The 23740-nt window shown below is 36.6% G+C and overlaps 1 protein-coding gene across 3 annotated transcripts; it reads left to right on the top strand.

Annotated features, from left to right (window-relative positions):
- Positions 1 to 7458: 7458 nt before the first annotated feature.
- LOC115214384 (zinc finger protein GLIS2) lies at positions 7459 to 22586 on the top strand. 3 transcript variants are annotated; one of them, XM_029783583.2, is made up of 4 exons: positions 7459 to 8026; positions 18058 to 18357; positions 18828 to 18946; positions 22039 to 22586. In XM_029783583.2, exons 2-4 carry the CDS (start codon positions 18089 to 18091, stop codon positions 22557 to 22559), a joined length of 909 nt encoding a protein of 302 aa, XP_029639443.1. In that variant the 5' UTR covers positions 7459 to 8026; positions 18058 to 18088; the 3' UTR covers positions 22560 to 22586. The 3 variants fall into 3 exon arrangements, with proteins under 3 accessions (XP_029639443.1, XP_036362331.1, XP_036362324.1); XM_036506438.1 differs by lacking the exon at positions 7459 to 8026 and adding an exon at positions 8488 to 8620; XM_036506431.1 differs by lacking the exon at positions 7459 to 8026 and adding an exon at positions 12891 to 13436.
- The last annotated feature ends 1154 nt before the right edge of the window (positions 22587 to 23740 follow it).

Genomic DNA, 23740 nt, shown 5'->3' on the forward strand with positions numbered 1-23740 from the left:
ATCAAAAAGTGATGTTTGTAGAGGCTGAAGCCCATGGAGAACTAGCCCAAATGTTTCGGAAAGCTCTGAAGGAGGCTAAACTTTATATTAAGATCGTTGAAAAGCCAGGGAGCTCCAACAGATCACAACTATGTAGGACATACCACTTTGAGAATACCACATGCACCAATGACAACTGCATAGTATGTAAGATTTAACCTTGGCATTAACTGTAGAACTAGAAATGTAGTCTACAGCATAAGGTGCATAGAGGGTGTTTGTAAAGACAAGAACATGACAATAATTGGTGAGACATCTAGAAGCATTGCAGAGAGACTAAATGAACATTTGAGACAATATGGTGACAAAAAACAGTCCACTATACTCTACCAACATGGAGGTGCACTGGGTCAACATGACATCTGCATTTTATCCAAGCTTTCGAAGGACTCAACACTCAGACAAATAGAGGAGTACGTCCTCAGTAGTAAATAGGAAATATGGATAGAAGGTAGTCATACTACAATACCCACAGTTTATATATACACTGGTAGAGTTGTTAGTAGGCTGTTATCATCATCATCATCATCATCATTTAGCGTCCGTTCTCCATGCTAGCATGGGTTGGACGGTTCAACTGGGGTCTGTGAAGCTGGAAGGCTTCATCAGGCCCAGTCAGATCTGGCAGTGTTTCTACGGCTGGATGCCCTTCCTAACGCCAACCACTCCGTGAGTGTAGTGGGTGCTTTTTACGTGCCACCCGCACAGGTGCCAGACAGAGCTGGCAAACGGCCATGAACGGATGGTGCTTTTACGTGTCACCGGCACGGGGGCCAGGCGAGGCTGGCAACGGACACGAACGGATGGTGCTTTTACGTGAGGTAGATGGATATATAAATAAACAGATAGATAAATAGGTATACAAACACACACATACACAAATGAAGATCAAAACATGACGATATACACACACACAAGGACGCATGGAGATACACTCAAACATGCACACACAAGGAGACAGAGGTACACACATGCATACATATATATATATATATATGCATACACATACATATGTGTATACACATGTGCACAAACAAAAAGAATGCAGCTCTGATAACAGACAGTCAACAACTATTGAAAAAGTTGGAAGACGCAATGAAAATTTTAGGAAAAATAAATAAATAAATGAGTAGAAATTGAACTGGTGAGTGTGTTAAATAATAAAGCACTAAAAGAGAATGACTCTCTCCAGACACAATAAAATATGCTTCAACACACAAATTCACATAAAGAATCTTGCAAACTGAATACAAAGACAAAATAAAAAATTATTGTTATGCAGATAAAGTAAGGTGGCAAGCTAGTGGAATCATTAGCACACCATGCAAAATGCTTAGTGTTTCATCTGTTTTTACATTCTGAGTTCAAATACCACTAAGGTGAAGTTTACCTTTCATCCTTTCAGAGTCAGTGTAGTTGACTTATCCCCACTCCCACTGAAATTGCCTGCACTGTGCCAAAATTTGAAACCAATATTATGCAAGCAAAATTGTTTGTTTAAGAAGTTTGCATTTCTACATCTTTGTTTCAGATTTGATTTCACTGCTTGGTACCTTGGGCAGGTGTTATCTATTGTTGTCTCAGGTTCACCATGAACAGAATTAGGTTGACAGAAACTGGAAGAATACAGAGTGTGTGTGTATAATTATACTGGAAGAATATTATATGCACATAAAAGTATATCTTTTCATATTGTGATGAATGTAAACATCACTAAGGATAGCACAAAGCTAGTGCTCTTTGAATGATGTCTTGTAATGTTTGTTCTGTATTAATTTACACAGGTACTCCTTTAGCTCATGTCAGAAACGCAATTAATGATGTGTTGGAAAACTATAACTATTATAATGGAAGGCAAGGTTTACAATATCGGAAGAATATCGTCTTCTTCCATCATCTTTTGTTCTTTGTGTAGTTCAGGCTTCTGGCAGGCGAAGAGAGAAGACATCAAGTACAAACGCTATTTACAACTGGTTTTATTTACGTTTTACAGGATAGGTGAAGTGTGCTGCTCTCAGCAACCATCTTAAGCTGTGTGCATTGTATAGTAGCTCCGTTAGTGTAGGCACAAATTACCTCTGGAGGTACACATGCAGAAAGGCCCAGTCAGTGGTGGTATTCAGCCAGCACTGCTGTGAAGTAGTGCTAAAAGAGACAGGTCTAAATTGGGTTTTCCTTTATGTAGTTTTCCATCACGAGCCTCGTTGTGATCTCACACATGACAAATGGATGCAGGTGAAGTCTCGCTCCAGTCTCGGAGATGGCAAGGGCTGCCATGAGATCTCATCCATTATGGCACTGACTGCTTGTGCCGCTACACTATTATTACTTTTGTTCATCAAGTGTAATATAAAATTTTACAAAAAAAATAAATAAACTTTTTATAAGATGTTTCTTTCATATAAAAGTTTGCAAGCAATACACTTATCAAATTCATTATGTGTTTTATAAAATAGATGATGCTTAAAGCTGGAAAGTTTAAATTGTAGTCGTGGCCAGTGTCACATACATGCTTGGAGTGGTTGGCATTAGGAAGGGCATCCAGCCATAGAAATCATGCCAAATTAGACTGGAACCTGGTGTAGACCTCTAGCTTACTAGTTTGAGTCAAACCATCAAACTCATGCCAGCATGGACAGCAGATGCTAAATGATGATGATGATGATGTGATGATTGTTTTGTGACCGTTATTCTTGCATTCTTTTATTCTTTTACTTGTTTCAGTCATTGGACTGCAGCTATGCTGTTGCTGCCCTGAAGTGTTTAGTGTTATTTTATATTTGGTATTTATTTTCTTGCTCATTTATTCAACCACTAAGTTACAGGGACATAAACAAACACCAGTTGTCAAGCTGTGTCAGTTTGTCAGCACAAACACAGACATATATACACACATGTACATACATGCATACTCCCACAAGCAAATGAGTAAGTGAATGAATGAATGAATGCCAAACCAATAGGGATGATGTGAAGGAGATGTATTTAGTTGCCATGTCTATCAGGTCTAACATGTAAAAGTTCCATTATTTTATCAAGGTTCTCTGAAACCTGATTTGCTTATGTAGACGTCTATGTTTGATATAATGATTGACTTATCAATATCTATAAATCTGCCTTATAATGATGTCGGTATGTGCAATAAGATCACATTATTAAAAACAACCTTCCATTAATATGACATCTTTTAAATGCCTTCAAAAGACAAATATTGTTGTCAATAATTCTGTATTCTTTTAATGATTTCATCATTATGTTGTAGTTGTTTAGTCTCAGAAAAATCCTAATGGGTCAAACCTATGGTTAGAAGACCTTCAAACTATTACCACCCCACAAAGTATTATCCAAGTCTTGTATTATTCAAGCTAGTAGATTTTAGATGTGGGTCTCTCTCTCTCTCTTTCACTTTTTCAGAGAGAGACTGAAGGTGGGAGAAAAACCAAGAGTTTGGCATCACACATATTTTCAAATGTTCCATATACTGACACTTGTACAAATTAAATTAATGTAATTCTTTTATTACAGACACTACCAATTCACCTCTGTCTTTCTCAAATTCCTTTGTTAACTGATAGTAGGGTGTGGTTTGAGGGAGATTTGATTGCTGTCCCTGTGAGATGGTGAATAATAATAGTTTTGTGGATGATCATTTTGTAGTTTCTGAATATAAGATAATATATACAGACAGATTTATAGATTTATATATTTCCAGCTGACCTTCAAAGTTAAACTAGAGTAGTCTTATTTCCATTATATTATTTCAATAGTGTTGTTCAATAATATAAGGATTTAAATGGCAAATATTTTTTTAATTGATTGCATTGTTACAGACACACTTATTCCTATTGATGTTTACATTTTATTCTCATTATTTCTGCTAACTCTTTCACACTTCATGTATGGAATTTGTGAATAAATGATTTGCCAAAAGTATGCTGAGAGATGGAAGTCATCAATAACCTATTCTAATTGTCTTTGTATTGTTAAATGTATAAAAATTCCATTTTAAAATGTAAGCTTTTACTCTATTTCCTTACTGTCTTTAGGCACCCTATTACTGAATCATTAGCCTTATCATCACCATCATCTTTTCACCATCTATTTTTATATACTTGTGTGGCTTAGACAGGATTTATTTCCTGTGGCCAAATGCTGTTCCTGTCACAAACATTTAGCTGTTTCCAAGCAAGATGATACTTACTCTAATCTGGATATGTTTTCATAAGAGATTAATCTTTCTCAAGCCTTGACTGGATATTGTTGTCATGTGAATGTACTATGTAATATATATATATATATATATATATATATACATTCAGCTGTATTTCTGAACTGGGCATAGTTGTATAGTTAAAAGTTTACTTTGCAGTTTTGTGATTTTAGATTCAGTACTTTAGTCTTCTGACCGTAACTTTGTGATTAAAATTCAGTAGACAGAAAGAGTGTGGAATTCTGTAAGATGAACCTGGCCCTTAAAGGTAAAAGTAAAGTTACCTTCTCAAATCATACCAACTCAGAAGGGCTAGTTTCATGGCGTATATATTCCCCACCTGAATGGGATGCTTGTCCATCGCAGCATTACTCATTATTTTTGCCAGCTGAGTGGACTGGGGCAACACAAAATGAAGTGTTTTGCTTAAGAACACAATGCGTTGCTCAAGCCAGGAATTGAAACCACAATTTTACAGTCATGAGTCCAACATCCTAATTGCTAAGCCACATGCCTCCACAACTCAGCCCTTAGGTGTCTTTAGCAGAGTTCACTAAGTTGCAAGAATTTAGGTCATGTTTTTGTTATCATTCAGAAGGCAGCTTGACATCACTGTTCTATTGAATGAACGTAGCCTTTGCTCTGATCCTGCAATTCCTCTCACATTACCATTAGAGAAAAGTAATGTATAATCACAACTACTTCTTTCAGCCACCATGAACACACAGTATATTGATAGGTTAAAAACCAATAAACTAACATGATCCATGATGGTCTAAACCTATGCCCCTAAGGATAACTTCCTCTCTTCCCCAACTCACAGAAAAGTTCATAGACACTGTCTTTCCTATTTTGATTAAAGCATTAAAAAAATGGAGAAAGACTATAGTTATGGCTGTAATTGATGTGTTAGTGAAAGCCTGGGACCTAATGGTTAGGATGTTTGGCTCAAGATGTTACTATTGTCAGTTCAATTCTTGAACTGGGTAACATGTTATATCCTTGAGCAAAGCACTTCATTTCACATTGCTCAAGTTCACTCAGCCGTAAATAAGTAAAGCAACTGCTTGAGTTAACTTTGTAGTATATTAGCATTCTGGCGTCCAAGAAGCAGGATGGGTACATTTAAAGATAGGCATTGCAACCACCTGGTTCTCTGTTACCACTATGAAAGAGCTATCATGATAGCCAAGTTGCCCCATTTACCTTGACTTGATGTATAGGAATGAAGATTTATATCAGGGGTCTTGAAAGTGGTCGATAGGACTATTCTAAGGGTCGATTAATACCTGAAACTGCACATCTACTTAATTATTTTTTTTTTTTTTCTTGTACATACCTGGAGGTTGATGAGGGGTCAGACTGAAACAAGTAAAAGTTAAAACTGTTAACTGCTAAGAACTTATGCAGCTGTCCCACAGAAAAGAAAGCATTAAAGGTTTCCTGTTGCAACACACACTTCATCTCAGTAAATTTTCTGATGACACTGCTACAGTAGTGATTGAGAATGACCCCTTGTATTTCCTGATTGACTGTAACTTGTCCTCATTGGTGCTTGGAAGAAAGACAAATAGAAATGCTATTATGAAAGGTTGCTGAAAGAGGAGAGTGTTTGAGAGAAAGAGGGACTACTCCAAGCTGACTCACCAATGGGATTAACTATGGAAATTGACGGCTATATGGTTCAAATAGCCAATGCAGCTGATCCTTCAGAGATAGTTTTTGAGACACTAAAAATGCTCAAGCACTCAGTCAATTAATTAATGTAATACAAGTCTATCAACATAGATGTTTTATTACACTGCAGAGTGACATGCAAAACTTATTTAAATTCATTATCATCATCATTTAATGCCTGCTTTCCATGCTGGCATAGGTTGGACGCTTTGACTGAGGTCTGGCAAGCCAGTGGGCTGCACCGGGCTCCAATCTGATCTGACAATGTTTCTACAGCTGGGAGCCCTTCCAAATGCCAACCTCTCCAAAAGTGTAGTGGATGCATTTTACATGCTACCAGCATGGGAGCCAGTTAGGGGGTACTGGCATCAACCATGTTTGCATGGTGCATTTTACATGCCACCAGCACGGGAGCCAGTCAGGCGGCACTGGCCATGGCTATGATTTCAATTTTACTTGACTCAATAGGTCTTCTCATCCATATCATATCACCCAACACTTAAAGGGTACTTTTAAATGGGCTGATCATGCAACACTGGCATTGGCCGTGGCTGTGATCTCACCTTACTTGCCAGGTCTTCTCAATCGCAGCATATCTCCAAAGGTCTCAGTCTCTTGTCATTGCCTCTGTGAGGCCCAACATTCAAAGGTCATGCTTCACCACTTAACCCCATGTCTTCCTGGGTCTGCCTCATTCATACATAACAATAATCCTTTCTACTATAGGCACAAGGCCTGAAATTTTGGAGGAGAGGGTTAAGTCGATTACATCAACCCCAGTACTAACACTGCTACTTAATTTATCGACCCTGAAAGGATGAAAGGCAATGTTGACCTCTGAACATAAGGACAGATGAAATGCAGCTAATCATTTTGCCCAGCTCACCGCCTTGGTCAATCTAAGAGTGTGACAAGACATTTTCCCAAATACACAGTGAGAACAAACCTTAACTATGTGGTTGAGAAGCAGGCATTTCAATAGCAAAACCCATTATAGCCTCATATTTCTCTCTGTTCTCCTTAGTAACAAATTGTTTGTTATATGAATGACATTTATTAACCAGCAATTTTCTTAATCAATCAGTGTACAAACTTAAACATTTTCTTTAAAATTATTTCATCGCCACTTTGGCAAATATGATGAAGTCTATACTTCACTGAGGAGGATATAATGTGGCCAATACATATCTGGAGTAGCCACCCATACTTGCTGAAATAAACTAATTAATGTTGTTTTTTCCTCATCAGATAATCATTTCTTGTTAAATTTTTTAAGGTTCCCAATATTAACTATGTTAATGGTAACTTAAATTTTGCTCACGCCATAACAAGCACATATTGTGATATAAATTCTTCCTTCAATCTCTCAAGATATTGGAGCACTTTAGCAATTGATTCTAAAATAACTTCGATTTTATTCAAATGCCTCTCCTTTAGTTGTAATAACTTTATTTCTACTTATTAACTCACAAGAATTAATTACTTTTTTTCAGCTATTATATCTGACAAAAATACTGAACTCAAATCTTTTGTTTTTGGTAGTATAACAATCCAAACTTTCTGATTCTCAACAGTTACATCGTTTTATAAAAAGGTTTCTTATTCACTCTGCTTAAATTCTTAAGAGTGGTGCTCTACTCTTTGCATATATTAAACTCTTCTCAAACCTACTGAAAAGTATCAACAAAATTTAATTTAACGGGTTAATTCAGTTGATAATTTACGACCAAAAGCTTAGAAACAAGAACCATAAACAAACACTGCAGCCATAAACAAAAAAAAAACCGCTGCTCAAAATAGTTGCTCTATTTATTTTTGCATAGTATTTATTTCGGTATATTTTGCATGTATACTATTTATGCAAATAAATAAACTTTAAAAAGACGTTAAAATTCAGCAGTACTCGGCGAAATTTTTGCGCAAAATGTTTTACGAAATTATAAGAAACTATAATCACATCACCCGATACACCATATATGGTCATGGAGTGGCGCTAACCATTTTCAAACGGTTTCGGTATTCTGTTGTTTCTAAAACGCACAGCTAATATCACAGTCTAAACACACAAAAGAAAGGAATATTTAATGGCGCTATTAAAAGGTATTTATGTATAAATGGATAAAATGATATCAGGATATTTTATTGTTTGTATTGAAAGTTTATCCATTACCGGTGTTAACTAAAAACATTTTCCTCGTTGAAAATGTTTAACGCAGTTTTCTGTATTTCTCCTATTAAAAAGGAGTCTTTCAAAAAATTTCTTATACGAATTAAACTATGTATGTAGGTGATATCAGAATGCCCATAAACTTCTTGATGGTATTTGTGTTCTTTTAATTTTTTATCTTTCATCGTTCTCTCGGCAACCACTGACGTTTCTGAATTTACTAAGTCCACTCTTTATTTCTCATCTAATTAATTTCAGTGGAACCAAACAAATCAATTTTCGGCATATTTAATAACAAAAATATCCCTTTTAATTTCTATATAATCATAAGTCGCATTTGCTTATTAACGCTTTGGTTGACTGCACCGTATATTTGTAATTATAAGTTATGTTCAGCTAAAAGTCCAATTTCAACTTTTCTGTAGTTTGGTTTACAAAATCTACACTGAGTGTCTGATGTACTCTTGGTCAAATGAAGTAGAATCCAGGATTTGTTGTTGATAAATAATATAAAATCTAAAACCTCGGTTTGTTTTATTTTCTTTCCTTGATGAACAAAATGATATTTTGTGGGAGGGTAACGTAAACAAATTCTCTGTGTTATAGGTAACACGGCATAACTACAGATTTCTGCTCTCCCCGCACCAACTTGGGATGATCATAACTTTCAGAAAAATGATATTTTTTAATGAAATTTTCTACGAATATGTGTTTTATCATGTAGATTCCGAATATACATAAGTTTTTGGGGAACATGTTTTAGGAGAGGTGGGGTGAGGATTTCGGAAAATTCACTGGAGTCCAATTCGTCTTAACTTTCAAGAAAATGAATACTTTTTAATGAAATCCTCTACAAATATACCTCGCACTATGTAGATTCTGAGGACATAGGAATTTTGGGGGGAAACAGAAAACTCGTTATGCTAAAAATAACAGCTAAAGGTCTAGTATACAGAAACACTTCTATATTTAACTGTGCGTGTATATTCCTTATTTTTGTTTCTGGTGTCTTCTGCCTCTCTATTAGAAATGTTTACCTGGGAATTTACTTAAAGTGGAAAAAAATCGTATGCAACATATAAGGGATCTTTACCTTTTGACCGACAGATCCCATAATCTATAATAAACACGATATTGAATGGAACGTTTGAACGTGTGTATGTGTGTATATATGGTAGAAATCTATGGAAGCACAAACGCACAAAACAGAGACAATGGACGACTTGTTCCGAAACAACCCCGAGAGGGGAACAGTTCTCAAAAATAATCCCAAATTGCCCCCCCCCCCCCTCCCCAATTCCTATGTCTTCAGAATCTTACATAGTCCGAAACATATTTGTAGAGAATTTCATTAAAAAATATTTTGACCTTAAGTAACTGCTAGTTCAATTCTCATTAAATTGAGTTTCTGATCTTGTGTCATGTACTCTTCTCTCTCAATCACATTCTCTTTACTTCAATTACGTATATTCATTGGCTGGAAAGTAATTTACAAATAATGCGTTTCAGCTTTTAATAAAGCTGTAGGATCCAAACATTGTTATTTCAAAAGTAGTTACATAGATGTAAAGCCATACACCTATGTTACTCTTCTATGATTACGTTTGTTGGTTGCTTCGTATTATTTCCAGTAAACATATATTTGTTAGTTGATATCCATCTTTAAAATGAAAATTTAAACAAAGTAAAAAAAATCTTTCTTTAAAGAATTGCATAGGTGCAGGAGTGGCTGTGTGGTAAGTAGCTTGCTTACCAACCACATGGTTCCGGGTTCATTCCCACTGCATGGCACCTTGGGCCAGTGTCTTGGACCAAAGCCAATGGATTTGGTAGACGGAAACTGAAAGAAGCCCGTCGTATATATGTATATATATATATATATGTGTTTGTGTGTCTGTGTTTGTCTCCCCTACATCGCTTCTCAACCGATGGTGGTGTGTTTACGTCCCCGTAACTTAACGGTTCGGCAAAAGAGACCGATAGAATAAGTACTAGACTTCCAAAGAATAAGCCCTGGGGTCAATTTTCTCGACTAAAGGCAGTGCTCCAGCATGGCCGCAGTCAAATGACTGAAGCAAGTAAAAGAGTAGAAAGAGTATCTCATCAGGAACCAATGACCTGACACTGGCATCGACCACGACTTTGGTTTCACTTGGTTTGACAGGTCTACATAAGCACGGTATATTGCCAAAGGTCTTGGTCACTTGTCACTGCCTCCATGAGGCCCGAGGCTTGAACGGTGCTTTTTACATGCCAGTGCCGGTGGCATGTAAAAAGCACTGTTCGATTTGGTCGATGCCAGGACCCCCTGACTAGCCCCTGTGCCAGTGGTACTTAAAAAAACACCCACTACTCTCTCAAAGTGGTTGGCATTAGGAAGGGTATCCAGCTGTAGAAACCTTGCCAGAACAGATTAGAGCCGGATGCAGCTTCCTGGCTTGCCAGTCCTCAGTCAAACCATCCAGCTCATGCCAGCATGGAAAGCAGACGTTAAGCAATGATGATGATATATAATGGTGATATATATAATATAATATATTGCTATACTATTGAAAGTTCAGGTAAACTTCATCATCCACACTCTCTCCCTCCCGCTTTCCAGATACAAAAATAAAACTCATTAGTTACCCAATTTCAGTGCCAAAAATGGCAAAGGGAAAGTGCTTTAGTTTTTCAAATCTACTCTGCAATCTGAGATTATTATATATATTAGAAGGTTTGGAGATGATGTACAGGTATTTTATATTAGAAGAAATGAGGTACTCAGAAATTCGGATGGTTTTATATTTACAGATATTTATTTGTATATTACATGTTTTTATACATCATATAACATATCATATATTAACGCCTTTGCCCTTTCTAGTGGAGTTTTCAAATTGAACTAAGTTCTTGTGGAAAAATTTGACCATTTTATAGTGTTATTAAGTGTGTAGTGGTGGGGAGGGATATGAGATAGTACACGAGGGTGATGAATGGGAAGAAAGTGAGAGAGTGCATGTGTGTGTGTATCTGAAAGAAGTGTTAAAGAAAAAGAAGGCCACAAACTGTTTGTATTTCCTTTTTATCATTGTCTTGTGAGAGAGTGCGTGTGTTTGTGTTTTTGTAGCTGAAAAGATTAAGGAGGAATGGTCAAGTTGTTAAAAATAACCAGTCATTGGCTTTTAAGCCAGGGATTTTAAGAGGTAGAAAAAAGATATTTTGTTTTAATATTATACTTTTACTTGTTTCGCACACATGCATAAACTTTAACTTGTTTTTTTTTTTTTTAGATTAATTATTTATTATTCTTTATCTCTCCACTGACTTCAGCATCACTCTAACTTCTATAACCTCTGCATTTTTACTTATTCATTTCAAACTTCTTTTAGTTTTCAATCTAATGTAATCCACACTCTCCATTTCTGCAAAATCATCATCATCATCATCATCATCGTTTAACGTCCGTTTTCCGCGCTAGCACGGGTTGGACGGTTTCGACCGGGGTCTGGGGAGCTAGGGACTGCCCCAGGCTCCAGTCTAGTCTGGCAGTGTTTCTACAGCTGGATGCCCTTCCTAACGCCAACTACTCCGCGAGTGTAGTGGGTGTTTTTTACGTGCCACCTGCACAGGTGCCAGAGGGGTCTGGCATCGGCCACGTTCGGATGGTGCTTTTTATGTGGGGGGGGGTGCAGAAATATAGGGGAGCACCAGTGGGGAGGGGTGGTTCAGAGAAATGATGACAGGTTCTAGGCAAGTAGAACGTAGGATATCAAGAGAGGGGTAATGCATGGTGAAATAGCGTATTGAAGAGGGGTTCGACGAGTAGACACCTATAATGGTGGTGGGAGAAGCGACATCCGGTATAGATGGAGCAAAAATTAAGAGATATCCGGTATTGGTGGTGGGGGTAGGCAGGGCGGGTGCACCGCGAATACACGATGGTTGATTACAGTCGAGAGAAGAAATGGATAAATTAGTTAAATAGTCGAGAGGAGAAATGGATAAATTAGTTAAAGTAATTAGATAGATAGAGAAATTAGATAAAAATAGTTAGATAGATAAGAAAGCATGTATGATCGATCGAGAAGTGAAAATAAATAAGCATTCAAACTTATCTGCGCTCGGGTGCTAGATGAATGAATGAGAGAGCAAATGTTGGGGCTGCCTTTTTTTTAAGTAAAAATTGTCCGGAAGAGGAATTTTTGGACAAGGCGGAAGTGTATTAAAGGAACAGGCTTCAAGATGGCGAATACACGATGTGTTATCTAAAAATATGGGTAAAGAAAGAAATAGCAAAAGATATTTGAAAATGGAGTGAAATTTCTGAGGGTTCCACCCCACCCCATATGTGGCATATTAGGAGGTCATCATAATTCATTCAATGGAAAAAAAAATTTCCAATGATTCCAGGATAGGGAAGGGGGGGTCCGGTTTCCCAACCCCACTTTTTTTTTCCAAAAAAAGGGTTTGCAGCATATTAGGTGGTCAGAGTATTTGATTCCATGCAAAAATCTGAGTTTTTTTTTTTAGTGAAAATCATGTGGATGTACTTCTAAAGAAGGGGGGGGGGTATATCCGAGGGTTCCACCCCACCCTGTTTTCCGGACTTAAAAAGGGTTTTGTGGCATATTGGGAGGTCACCGAAATTCATTTAATGAAAAAAAACAAAATTTCCAATCATTATGGTATGGTGAGGTCTAGTCCCCCACCTTTATCCGAACAAAAATAAGGAGTTTGCATCATATTAGAAAGTCGGGGGTACTTCACTCCACACAAAAAATCTGAGTTTTTTTTTTTTTCTTAGTGAAAATTGTGCGGGTGAAAGGATCAAATAATAAATTTTTCCTCAGCTGTGAATTTTTCTCTCTTCCTCAATCATTCGTTTTCTTTTCCTGGAACCTCTGTGGAGGGGAGTGATGTAGTAGTTTCATGCAGGCACGGTGTAAATTCAATCCTTGATCGCCAAATTTCACTTAACAGCTCAACAGCACTTTTCTCATGGTAAAACAATAGTTTTTCTCTGTGTGACAGCAGTTACATTTACCAGATGCCTTCACTAAGCAGAATAACGTCTTTGCCACTTGACCCTTCTAACCTCTTCTATTTCACCAAAAGTTAGAATAGAGATAACAGACCCCCAACGAAATTCATTGTTCTCAACAATATGTCTCTTCTTCTAACTAGTTTGGATAATTATAAATACTAAAACACTGTAGGGAAAAGTTAGTTGGCAAAAAGGAGATGACACAGAGGCAACCACAGACAGAATATAGTTAGTGAGATAATTCAACTGAGAGAAGGTCAACTATGATAGTGTCTTATCCCAACACCATTGCTGTTTAAATGTCAGGCACAATGAAGGTATCATTTTATCGACTTCCTACACTTAGCATTCACTCTTTCTAATTCCTAGTTAGGCAGCTAGCAGTTGACCAAACATAAACAGCAACAACATATAAGAAAAGATAACAATGTTGTTTTTATATGATACTCACACCTGCCTGTCAAGGCATGGCATTATACAAAGTACCAGTAAATAAGTATTTCTTTACAACTTCAATCACTGTTCTTCTTCCATCTTGCACATCTGCAACAACAGCCATTAAACTGGTGACCTCTGATTCCACCTTAACCATACCATTATATATATATATATGTTTGTCCCCACCACCATTGCTTGACAACCGATGCAAGTGTGTTTACGTCCCTGTAATTTAGCAGTTCAGCAAAAGAGACCGATAGAATAAGTACTAGATTTACAAAGAATAAGTTCTGGGGTCTTTTGTTCAACTAAAGGCGTTGCTCCAGCATGGCTGCAGTCAAATGACTGAAACAAATAAGAGTAGAAGTTATATATACATATTATTTTATTTATTTACTTTATTTTTATCTAGTTTCAGTTGACGAGCTGTGGCCATGCTTGGGCACTAATTAATAAAACAAATGTTTTACACCTGGTAACTTACTGGTTAAGAATGGTCACTTTCCCAGTGCTCGTTATGTATATGGTAAATGAAAGCCAGAAGATGGAATATATGAGAACTTTTATTAATGACTACAATTCTTTCAACACATCTAGTATCCATCCCTCTTAACAACTGGTTCAAGAGCATCCAGTAGTGCAGATGTGTCTCATCAGGTGATAAATAGATACAACTCATTAAAATAACAGTTCTGCTATATATTTTCTCATTTCATAGGGAGAAAGCACCAAAATGAAGGAAATATACAAATAAATAGTGTCCCACCTGTGAGGGATTGATGCTAGATGTGTTGAAACAATTGTCGTGATTAATAAAAGTTTTTTTTATATTCCATCTTTTATTTACCATGTATATGTATGTATATATATATATATATATATATATATCAATAATACAGTGATTGTTTCTTATCAGGAACAAAATGTTTAATAGGACTGCTATAGAAGTGCTCAATTGAATGAGGCAAATATATCAAACTAAGGTTACAGAACAAACAAATGCAAGGTCATCCACATAACATTTCATATCTCGAACATTTAATCATAGAATATACATTTATGACATCACGGAAGATGAAACATAACTCATCTGTACAAGCATATAAGAAAGTGCGAGAAAAATGTGTGAATACAGCTCATCACGGTTAATGTTAATACTTTAGCGATTAAGAAATATATATTTTTTAAAAAACATTACAACACCTAGAAAATAAATACGTAAAAATATAGTATAAAGTAATATATAAATATTTAGGTATATAAAAATATATATATATATATATTAACATTATATATATATTAAAGTATTAACATTAACCGTGATGAGCTGTTTTCACACATTTTTCTCGCACTTTCTTATATGCTTGTACAGATGAGTTATGTTTCATCTTTCGTGATGTCATAAATGTATATTCTATGATTAAATGTTCGAGATATGAAATGTTATGTGGATGACCTTGCATTTGTTTGTTCTGTAACCTTAGTTTTGTATAGGAGAAGTTCCAGGTGTGGAAGGAGGGTTTAGAATCGAGGGGCCTTAGAGTCAACCTAGCTAAAACCAAAGTACTAATAAGTAGAAAGGTAGACAATCCACAAATGTCTTCAGGAAGATGGCCCTACTCGATCTGTAGAAAAGGTGTACTCTATAAGATGTACCCAGTGTAAGCTATGGACACATAAGAGGTGCAGCAATGTCAAAGGTAGGCTAACTGGGAAGATAGTTTTCGTATGTGGCAGATGCTCGGGTGCATTGACCTCCGAAAATCTGCAGAAAACAACTTCCGTCACTTTCCAGGGGGAAAAACTAGAAGTAGTTGATAGCTTCCGTTATCTAGGTGACCAAGTCAGTAGTGGGAGTGGGTGCGCTGAAAGTGTAACTGCTAGAATAAGAATAGCCTGGGCAAAGTTTAGGGAGCTCTTACCTCTGCTGGTGACTAAAGGCCTCTCGCTCAGAGTAAAAGGCAGACTGTATGATGCATGTGTACGAACTGCCATGCTACATGGCAGTGAAACATGGGCCGTGACTGCTGAGGACATGCGTAAGCTCGTGAGGAATGAAGCCAGTATGCTCCGATGGATGTGTAATGTCAGTGTACTTACTCGACAGAGCGTTAGTACCTTGAGAGAAATGTTGTACCTAAGAAGCATCAGTTGTGGTGTGCAAGAGAGACGATTGCACTGGTATGGTCATGTGACGAGAATGGATAAAGATAGGTGTGTGAGAAAGTGCCAATCCCTAGCAGTTAAGGGAACCCGTGGAAGAGGTAGACCCAGGAAAACCTGGGACGAGGTGGTGAAGCACGACCTTCGAACGTTAGGTCACACCATGGAAATGACTAGAGACCGAGACCTATGGAAGTATGCTGTGCGTGAGAAGACCCGGCAAGACTAGTGAAGCCATAACCCGTGGCCCCTACCTGGGGCGTAGTCAGTCCACCTGTGCATACCTTCCTTCCTGTGACACTTGTGAAGACCTGTTGAGGCAAGTGAAAATCAAATCAAACCAAATCAAAATAGATGAACATCAATGGAATTTGTATCTTTGTGGTATCAGTGCTGGTGGCACATAAGAAAACCATCCGAACGTGGCCGTAGCCAGTACCACATCGACTGGCCTCCGTGCTGTGGGCACGTAACAAACACCATCCGATCGTGGCCGTTCGCCAGCCTCGTCTGGCACCTGTGTCAGTGGCACATAAAAAACACCACCCGAGCGTGCCTGTCTTCCAGCCTCGTCTGGCACCTGTGTCGGTGGCACATAAAATCACCCACTACACTCTCGGAGTGGTTGGCGTTAGGAAGGGCATCCAGCTGTAGAAACACTGCCAGATCTGACTGGCCTGGTGCAGCCTTCAGGCTCACCAGACCCCAGTTGGACCGTCCAACCCATGCTAGCATGGAAAGCGGACGTTAAACGATGATGATGATGATATATATATATATATATATATATATATATATTAGAAGAAATGAGGTACTCAGAAAATCAGATGGTTTATATTTACAGATATTTATTTGTATATTACATTTTTTTATACATCATATAACTTAGATCATGTATTAGCGCTTTCTCCCATTCTAGTGGGGTTTTCAAATCAAACTAAGTTCCTGTGTGAAAAGTTTTGACCATTTTATAGTGGTATTGAGTTTGTAGTGGTGGGGAGGAATATAAGACAGTAAGTACAAGAGGGTGATGGATAAGGAGAAAGTGAGAGAGAGAGCATGTGTGTGTGTGTGTGTGTGTGGTTTTGTATTTGGAATGAGTACTAAAGAAAAAGAGGGGAAGGGAGAGGGAAGAAGAAGAAAATAATTTTATTTGCTCTGCTGGACAGCATGCTTACTCCAAGGGGGGGGTCTAAGATCTTGGGGAAAAAGAATTTCAGTTTTGACCATTTCATAATGTTATTGAGTGTGTGGTGGCGGGGGGGTAGACCATAAATTATATTTCTTTTTATCATTGTGAGAGAAAGTGTGTGTGTTTAATGAGGGATGGTCAAATGGTTTTTTTGGGTTTAGAGAAGAATTCTTTTTATGATTGTTTGGTGGAGGTATGTGTGAGTAAAATCCAAAAGTCCAACAGAGTTTAATATGAGTCCATCCAAATGTGAAGTTTATAAGCAATGTAAGATTCTCTTAAAGTTGGTCATTCCTGGTAGGGAATTTATATAGAATGTAGCAGATTCAAGGTTTGTGTTTAAACTGACCTAGAAATAGGGAGTGTATTAGTTTGGTCAATTGAAAACAGGAAGAGAGGAATGACAAAGAAAAAAAAAAGAGATGAAAGGAGGAGAGAAAGAAAGAATTAAAGAGAAAGAAGAAGATTAGTAAAAACAAAAATAATCAATTCCCTGAAGGTATGAATAAAGAGAATAAGGAAAATAAAAATAAAAAAACTATTTTATTTAGCTTAAAATCTTTAATTTGTTACCCCCCAAATATTTTTTTTATATCACAATCAATTAAAAATGTATGATTAAAAATTAAAATCTAAAATTGAAGATTATTTCCCAAACTCCATTTATGAATATTATGCTTTTTTGTTTATATATTGCAAGAAATATTCCATATTTTCTGGAAACTTTTCAAAAATCAGACCACTCAGGTAAAAGACCAAATTAAGTCCAAGTTTAGAACCAGAATTTAAAATTAAGCATTCACTTTCCATTTAAAATACACCAAATTATTGTTTGTTTCCCCCTTTTCAGTAATTTAACACATTTCCTTTGATTTTTCCCAAACCTCAGAAATAAACTCAGGCATATTTTTGCTCCAATGAAATACATATATACAAATTTATAAATTTCTCTGGTATCATCTTTGTTAAAAAGTTGAAATTCTGTTAAGGACAACTTAGGTCAATAAATAACATGCCAGTCCAATCCTTCTTGCCAAAATTATGGCCTTGTACCACCAGTAGAAATTATTGCTGTCATTTAAAATAAATTTATTCTCTCATGTAAAGTTTTTCACAAAATAATATTTATTTAAATTTTGTTGCAGAACAACCACAATGAGATTCTTTGTCTGAAGTATGCCAAGCTCCACTTTCCCTTTGAAGTTCTCTCCAACTTTGGTAAAAATGCATTATTCCAACTCAAGCAGTGATCCACAAAGAATACTTTCTGCTATTTCTAGTGGTCCGTTTGAGTGCCATTGGGCTGAGTGTGACAAAAAATTTGTTTTCTTGGATAAACTAGTCCATCATGTCAATGAACAGCATGTGCGTATGGAACAATCCGATGTAGAGTATCAGTGCAAGTGGACAGGCTGTCTCCGTCATGGCAAAGGCTTTAATTCCAGGTAAAGTTCTTTCAATTTAATACATCAAAGGGTATTTTGTTGTTGTTGTTGTTATTTAGCCCAGATCAGTCTTGATCAAGCAGGCCTTTGATCTGTTTAAAGATATCTAGAGCCAAATTGTCTAAAGTCTACTTTCCTTTTTGTTAAAATGATGAAGTGTGATTCAATAGAGTTTTGATTGCTATTTTTTGATTGCTATGTTGATTGACCATGAAGTGGTTCATTAACCCTTTAGTATTTAAACCAATCATATCTGACTCAAATATTCTATCTGTTTTATCTTCAAACTAACCTGATCTGACATCTCACATCTACCTAACAATGTCATTATAAAACTAAACAACCACATCGTTGAAATCATGAAACCATTTTCATTTTATTATTTATAGACTTTTAAAGATGTAAAAAGTAAAAGATTACACTATGAAAGTTGTGGATTTTGATGATGTATCTTTTCCTTTTTTTCTCAGATACAAGATGTTAATTCATATTCGTACTCATACCAATGAAAAACCACACAACTGTTTATTATGTGGAAAGTCTTTCTCTAGATTAGAGAACCTTAAAATCCACAAACGGTCTCATACAGGTTTGTTAATTTCTATCAAGAAATTTTTTAATTTTTTTATTCACTTTATTAAATATCTCACTTGTGGCACATAGCATTAATTTATGGGCACAGGTATGGCTGTGTGGTTTAGAAGCTTGCTTTCCAACCATATAGTCTTGGGTCAGTCCCACTGCAGAGCACCTTGGGTATTGTCTTTTACTTTGGCCTCAGGTCAATCAAATCCTTGTGAATGGATTTAGTAGATGGAAACTGAAAGAAGCCCTTTATGTGTGGGTGTGAGGGGCAGTGGTGGGGATTTTATATGTACTCTTGTCTAGACATTACGTGATGGTTGTAAAGTGAGGTTGTTCATTTCTAGTCTTCCATGGAAAACCTGTCTAGCTATGGGAAAATATTTCCTTATTTCAGAACCGATAAGGGTATCTGACCATAGAAAATCTGCTTCAACAATTCCATCAAATTGATGTAAGCATGCGAAAGTGGATGTTAAATGCTGTTGATATCTCCATTATGTGGATGCTGCATGAAGAGAAGTATATCGACTCATTTGTCATCATGGGCATTTAATATAGTCCGTTATATTGGAAGTTTCTTTTCACTTTGCATAAACACACAATGGCTGTGAGGTTTAGATGCTGAAACATTAACTTCATAATAATATTCAAACCATATAAAGTATGAGGGTGAATCAAAAAGTAATGCAAATAAAATTGCATTACTTTCTGACTCACCCTCATACATAATTCTATTTTCTTCAGTCTCCTTCATCATCATCGTTTAACATCTGCTTTCCATGCTAGCATGCATTGGATGATTTGACTGAGGTCTGGCAAACCAGATGGCTGCACCAGGCTCAAGTCTGATCTGGCAGAGTTTCAACAGCTGGATGCCCTTCCTAACGTCAACCACTTCGAGAGTGTAGTGGGTGCTTTTACGTGCCACCGGCACAAGGGCCAGTCGGAATAAAAAAAAAAAGAGAAACAAACACAGCTTCTATTACACAAGTGTGTACATGATGTTTGGAAGAGCATCTACCAGCAAAAACACTGCTTTAGCAATTTATAGATATTAATGTATGCATCCAGCACAATAGTCTGTTATTATGGAAAGAGAAATATGAATTTAGCTGTCCATCATTGTAATTGACACTGTCATCTGGAAGTAAGTTGCATGTGCATATACAAACAAATTCAGGGTCAACGTACTTTTGTTTCTAGACCACATATTCATAATGGTCAAGGCAGTTAATGGTTGTTATTGATTTTTAGTAGTGTAGACCAGTTTCCATCTGTTGTAGTCAGTGTGTTTGTATTGTTTTTATAGCATTGGTTCAAGCTGAGAGTCACACAGTGTAATCTTTTGCCTGGCTTTCCCAGCTAAAGCCGGGCTATCATTCACAGTTGTGAGCATTAACTTATCCTTGTGTTTCTTCTTTTTCCCTATTGCCAGACATGTCTCCCACCTGCTTCAGCTGTGCTTTGGTGATCATGTCTTCAGTACTACTGTTCTTTGCTTGTAGTAAGATATTCACATTTAGTCACTCTGTCCTGCTATTTGCTTTGTAGTATGTACTGTAGTCTTCCTTGGTAGAAGGTTTAGTGTTATGTCCTGTGTCTCACGTATATTCTTCACATTTCACTGCAACTGGTGAGAGAAAATGTCACTACTACCTTGTATACTGCCAGTTTGATGTTAACAAAGTTATCTTTGCTAGAAAAGATAGGCATTTGTAGAAAAGCTTAAATTGAGTGAATTTTGCATAGTTGTTGGTTTCCTTTTTCTATTAAGATGTTTTTCAGATATCTATACATGCAGTATTACATAGAATCTATATAATATGTCTATAGATTTTAGCCAACAGTGCCTATAAAAGACAAATATGACTATCTTGTCCTTATATAAATATCTTAGAAGAGAACTAGCCACAAGGAAGTAATAATAGGTTTACAAGCAGTTGATGAAATCCCAATGCAGGACCAAAACTTGTCTGGTCAGTCCTTCAACTTCTGTCTCTGAAGATGTCATTTGTAAAGATATGATCTTTTTATCTATCTATTTCTTTCAGTGTTTGCTGAAAACTCTACAGATGTATTTGACAGTATAGTATAGCAAAATTTTTTCCTCACATTTCTTTGAAATGGGCTTGTTTTCCAAAGTTAGCTGGTTCCATGCCGCCTCTACTCAAGACCAGACCATTTGACACACTTGTCTCTCATTATCCCCAGGCCCAGTATCATCCACTTTGCTGAATATTGACCTCTTAAATTATTTACCCATAAACATGTCTAGCCATGCAACCTCTACTCAAAACCAGACCATCTGACACACTTGTCTCTCATTATCTTCAGGCCCAGTATCATCCACTTTGCTGAATATTGACCTCTTAAATTATTTACCCATAAACATGTCTAGCCATGCAGCCTCTACTCAAAACCAGATCATCTGACACACTTGTCTCTCATTATCTCCAGGCCCAGTATCATCCACTTTGCTGAATATTGACCTCTTAAATTATTTACCCATAAACAGTGATTTACTGCTGTTCAAGTCAAACATCAACTGCATCAGTCCCAGTTTTTTTTAGCTTTGTCAAAGAAAGAAGGGTAGAACCTCTATGACTAGTAGGATGAAATGAGGAAGTTAAATAAAATCTTTAAATAAAACCCTGACCCAAATGCCTGCAAAAAACTAACTCTACTGAAATGACCCAAGGGTGAAGTAATGGTGTTAGACCAGGTGATGGACCAAGTCTAACTCTCAAATTCTTCTGATAGGCTTTCACATCGTTTCTGAATACCAAATTTTATTCACAATCTTTTGGTTGACCCAAGGAGATGTTAGAAACACTTACACAAGGTTTCTGCACTGTGTCCAAGGTATTCTGTCTGATGCTTTAAGAATTGTGTTGATTCTAAGCCAGTAATCTTAAACAATGATAATTCTAAATACACAAAAAGAGAGAATGCTCACAGCAGGTTCACCTTTCATCATCGGCCTGTTTGATCAAGTCTAGCCTGAGGCTAAATAATATTACTAGTTTTAGCTCAAATTATCTTGAATTATTTGTATTTACTCTATAAATGAAATATTTGATTTTCTTTTATTTGCAGGAGAAAAACCTTATGTTTGTCCTGTTGATGGTTGTCTCAAAGCTTACTCCAATTCAAGTGATCGCTTCAAGCACATACGAACACATAAGGAAGAAAAGCCATATGTTTGCAAAATACCAGGCTGTAATAAACGATATACAGATCCTAGCTCTCTGCGAAAACATGTACGGACATATGGGCATTATTTTCACAGCAATAATCATTTAAAAGAGAAACCTTCACATTGCCCAAGTAAATTACATACATTTCCCACCTCTCACATACTTGACTCTCATTCGGATCAGTCAGTTTTCTGCATCCAAAATAAATATTTACCAGGTCCAAACATCCTCTCTAGTCCATTATCTTCTTTTTCAAACAACCATGTGACATTTCAGAACCAAAATAACCTTTGTGACTTAACGTTTCCTCAAGACAAAAAGGAATTAGGTGTTGAAAATTTGATACAAACAAATGTTGAAGACTGTCAAGATTATCCTTTAGACTTATCAGTTATGCACTCTGAAGCTTCGTCTGAATAAAAGTAGTCTTTTGTTGTTGTTTTTTAATTGCTATTCAGATTTTATTTATTTTTTACTGCATCACTGGTGATTGAATACTTTGTCTTTTTTGCAATATGTGAAGGGTGATTCAAGATAGGGAAGCTCATCTTATCCCAAGCTCCTGACTGACTGGAAATCCAGGGCATGAGATGTAAAGGAAAACAAATAGTTAAAAAAAGCCAAAGCAATCTTGTAGACCTACCATCTGTTGTTCATGTTTTAATTGAAATAATACGAAGTTTCTCATGTTAAAGTTTTCATATCCAAATTAAAATCTTTCATTGTAACTATTTGTAAGGGCCTTATCTTAAATTTTGTACTAATTTAATAATATACCAATTAAAGAAAAAGTTAATTTTCTTAATCCTTAACTACTATTTAGATAGTCAAGTTAGTATTAACATGTTTAATGCAGGGAGCATTAAAAGGTTAATTAGAATTTATGTGATGTGCAAAAAATGATACTAATCATCAGCTGTTATTATTTTATCAGGTCATCCCATAAGTTCTGTCCGATTTTACCTTTTTTAAAATTGAATGAAATTTAATAGTATTTTATGCATTTATGTGCATTTGAACTAATTAAATATTATTTTACAGAATAATTAAAAAAAAAAGATGATTTTTCCGTGAGCGTTGCCAATACCACCTGACTGGCCCTCGTGCCGGTGACACATAAAAGCACCCACTACACTCTCAGAGTGATTGGCGTTAGGAAGGACATCCAGCTGAAGAAACTCTTCCAGATCAAGATTGGAGCCTGGTGCAGCCATCTGGTTTGCCAGTCCTCGGTCAAATCGTCTAACCCATGCTAGCATGGAAAGCAGACGTTAAACGATGACGATGATGATGAATAGAATTAAAATTTCTTTCGTTAAAACCCTTTCTAACATGGAAGTATCCAATGCGCATTTGAAGCACATAATGCTTTATGAGTACAAAAAAGGAAACTCTGCAGCCGAAGCGACTTGAAATATACACTCAGTTTATGGGAAAGAATGCTTGAATGAAAGAACTTGCAGAAGATGGTTTGCAAAATTCAGAAGTGGAGATTTCAGCCTTGAAGATGAAGATCGAACAGGACATCCAGTTGAGTTTGATAAGCTCCTTGAGGCATTACTTGAAGAAAATCCTGCATTATCAGTTGAAGAATTGGCAAT

Source organism: Octopus sinensis, linkage group LG1 (genome assembly GCF_006345805.1).
Source record: "Octopus sinensis linkage group LG1, ASM634580v1, whole genome shotgun sequence".
Lineage (NCBI taxonomy): Eukaryota > Metazoa > Mollusca > Cephalopoda > Octopoda > Octopodidae > Octopus > Octopus sinensis.

Coding starts and splice junctions, on each gene's coding strand:
- LOC115214384 (XM_029783583.2), top strand. CDS start 18,089: ATGCCAAGCTCCACTTTCCCTTTGAAGTTCTCTCCAACTTTGGTAAAA. Junction 18,358..18,827: donor GGCAAAGGCTTTAATTCCAG/GTAAAGTTCTTT, acceptor TTTTTTTCTCAG/ATACAAGATGTTAATTCATA. Junction 18,947..22,038: donor CCACAAACGGTCTCATACAG/GTTTGTTAATTT, acceptor TTTTATTTGCAG/GAGAAAAACCTTATGTTTGT.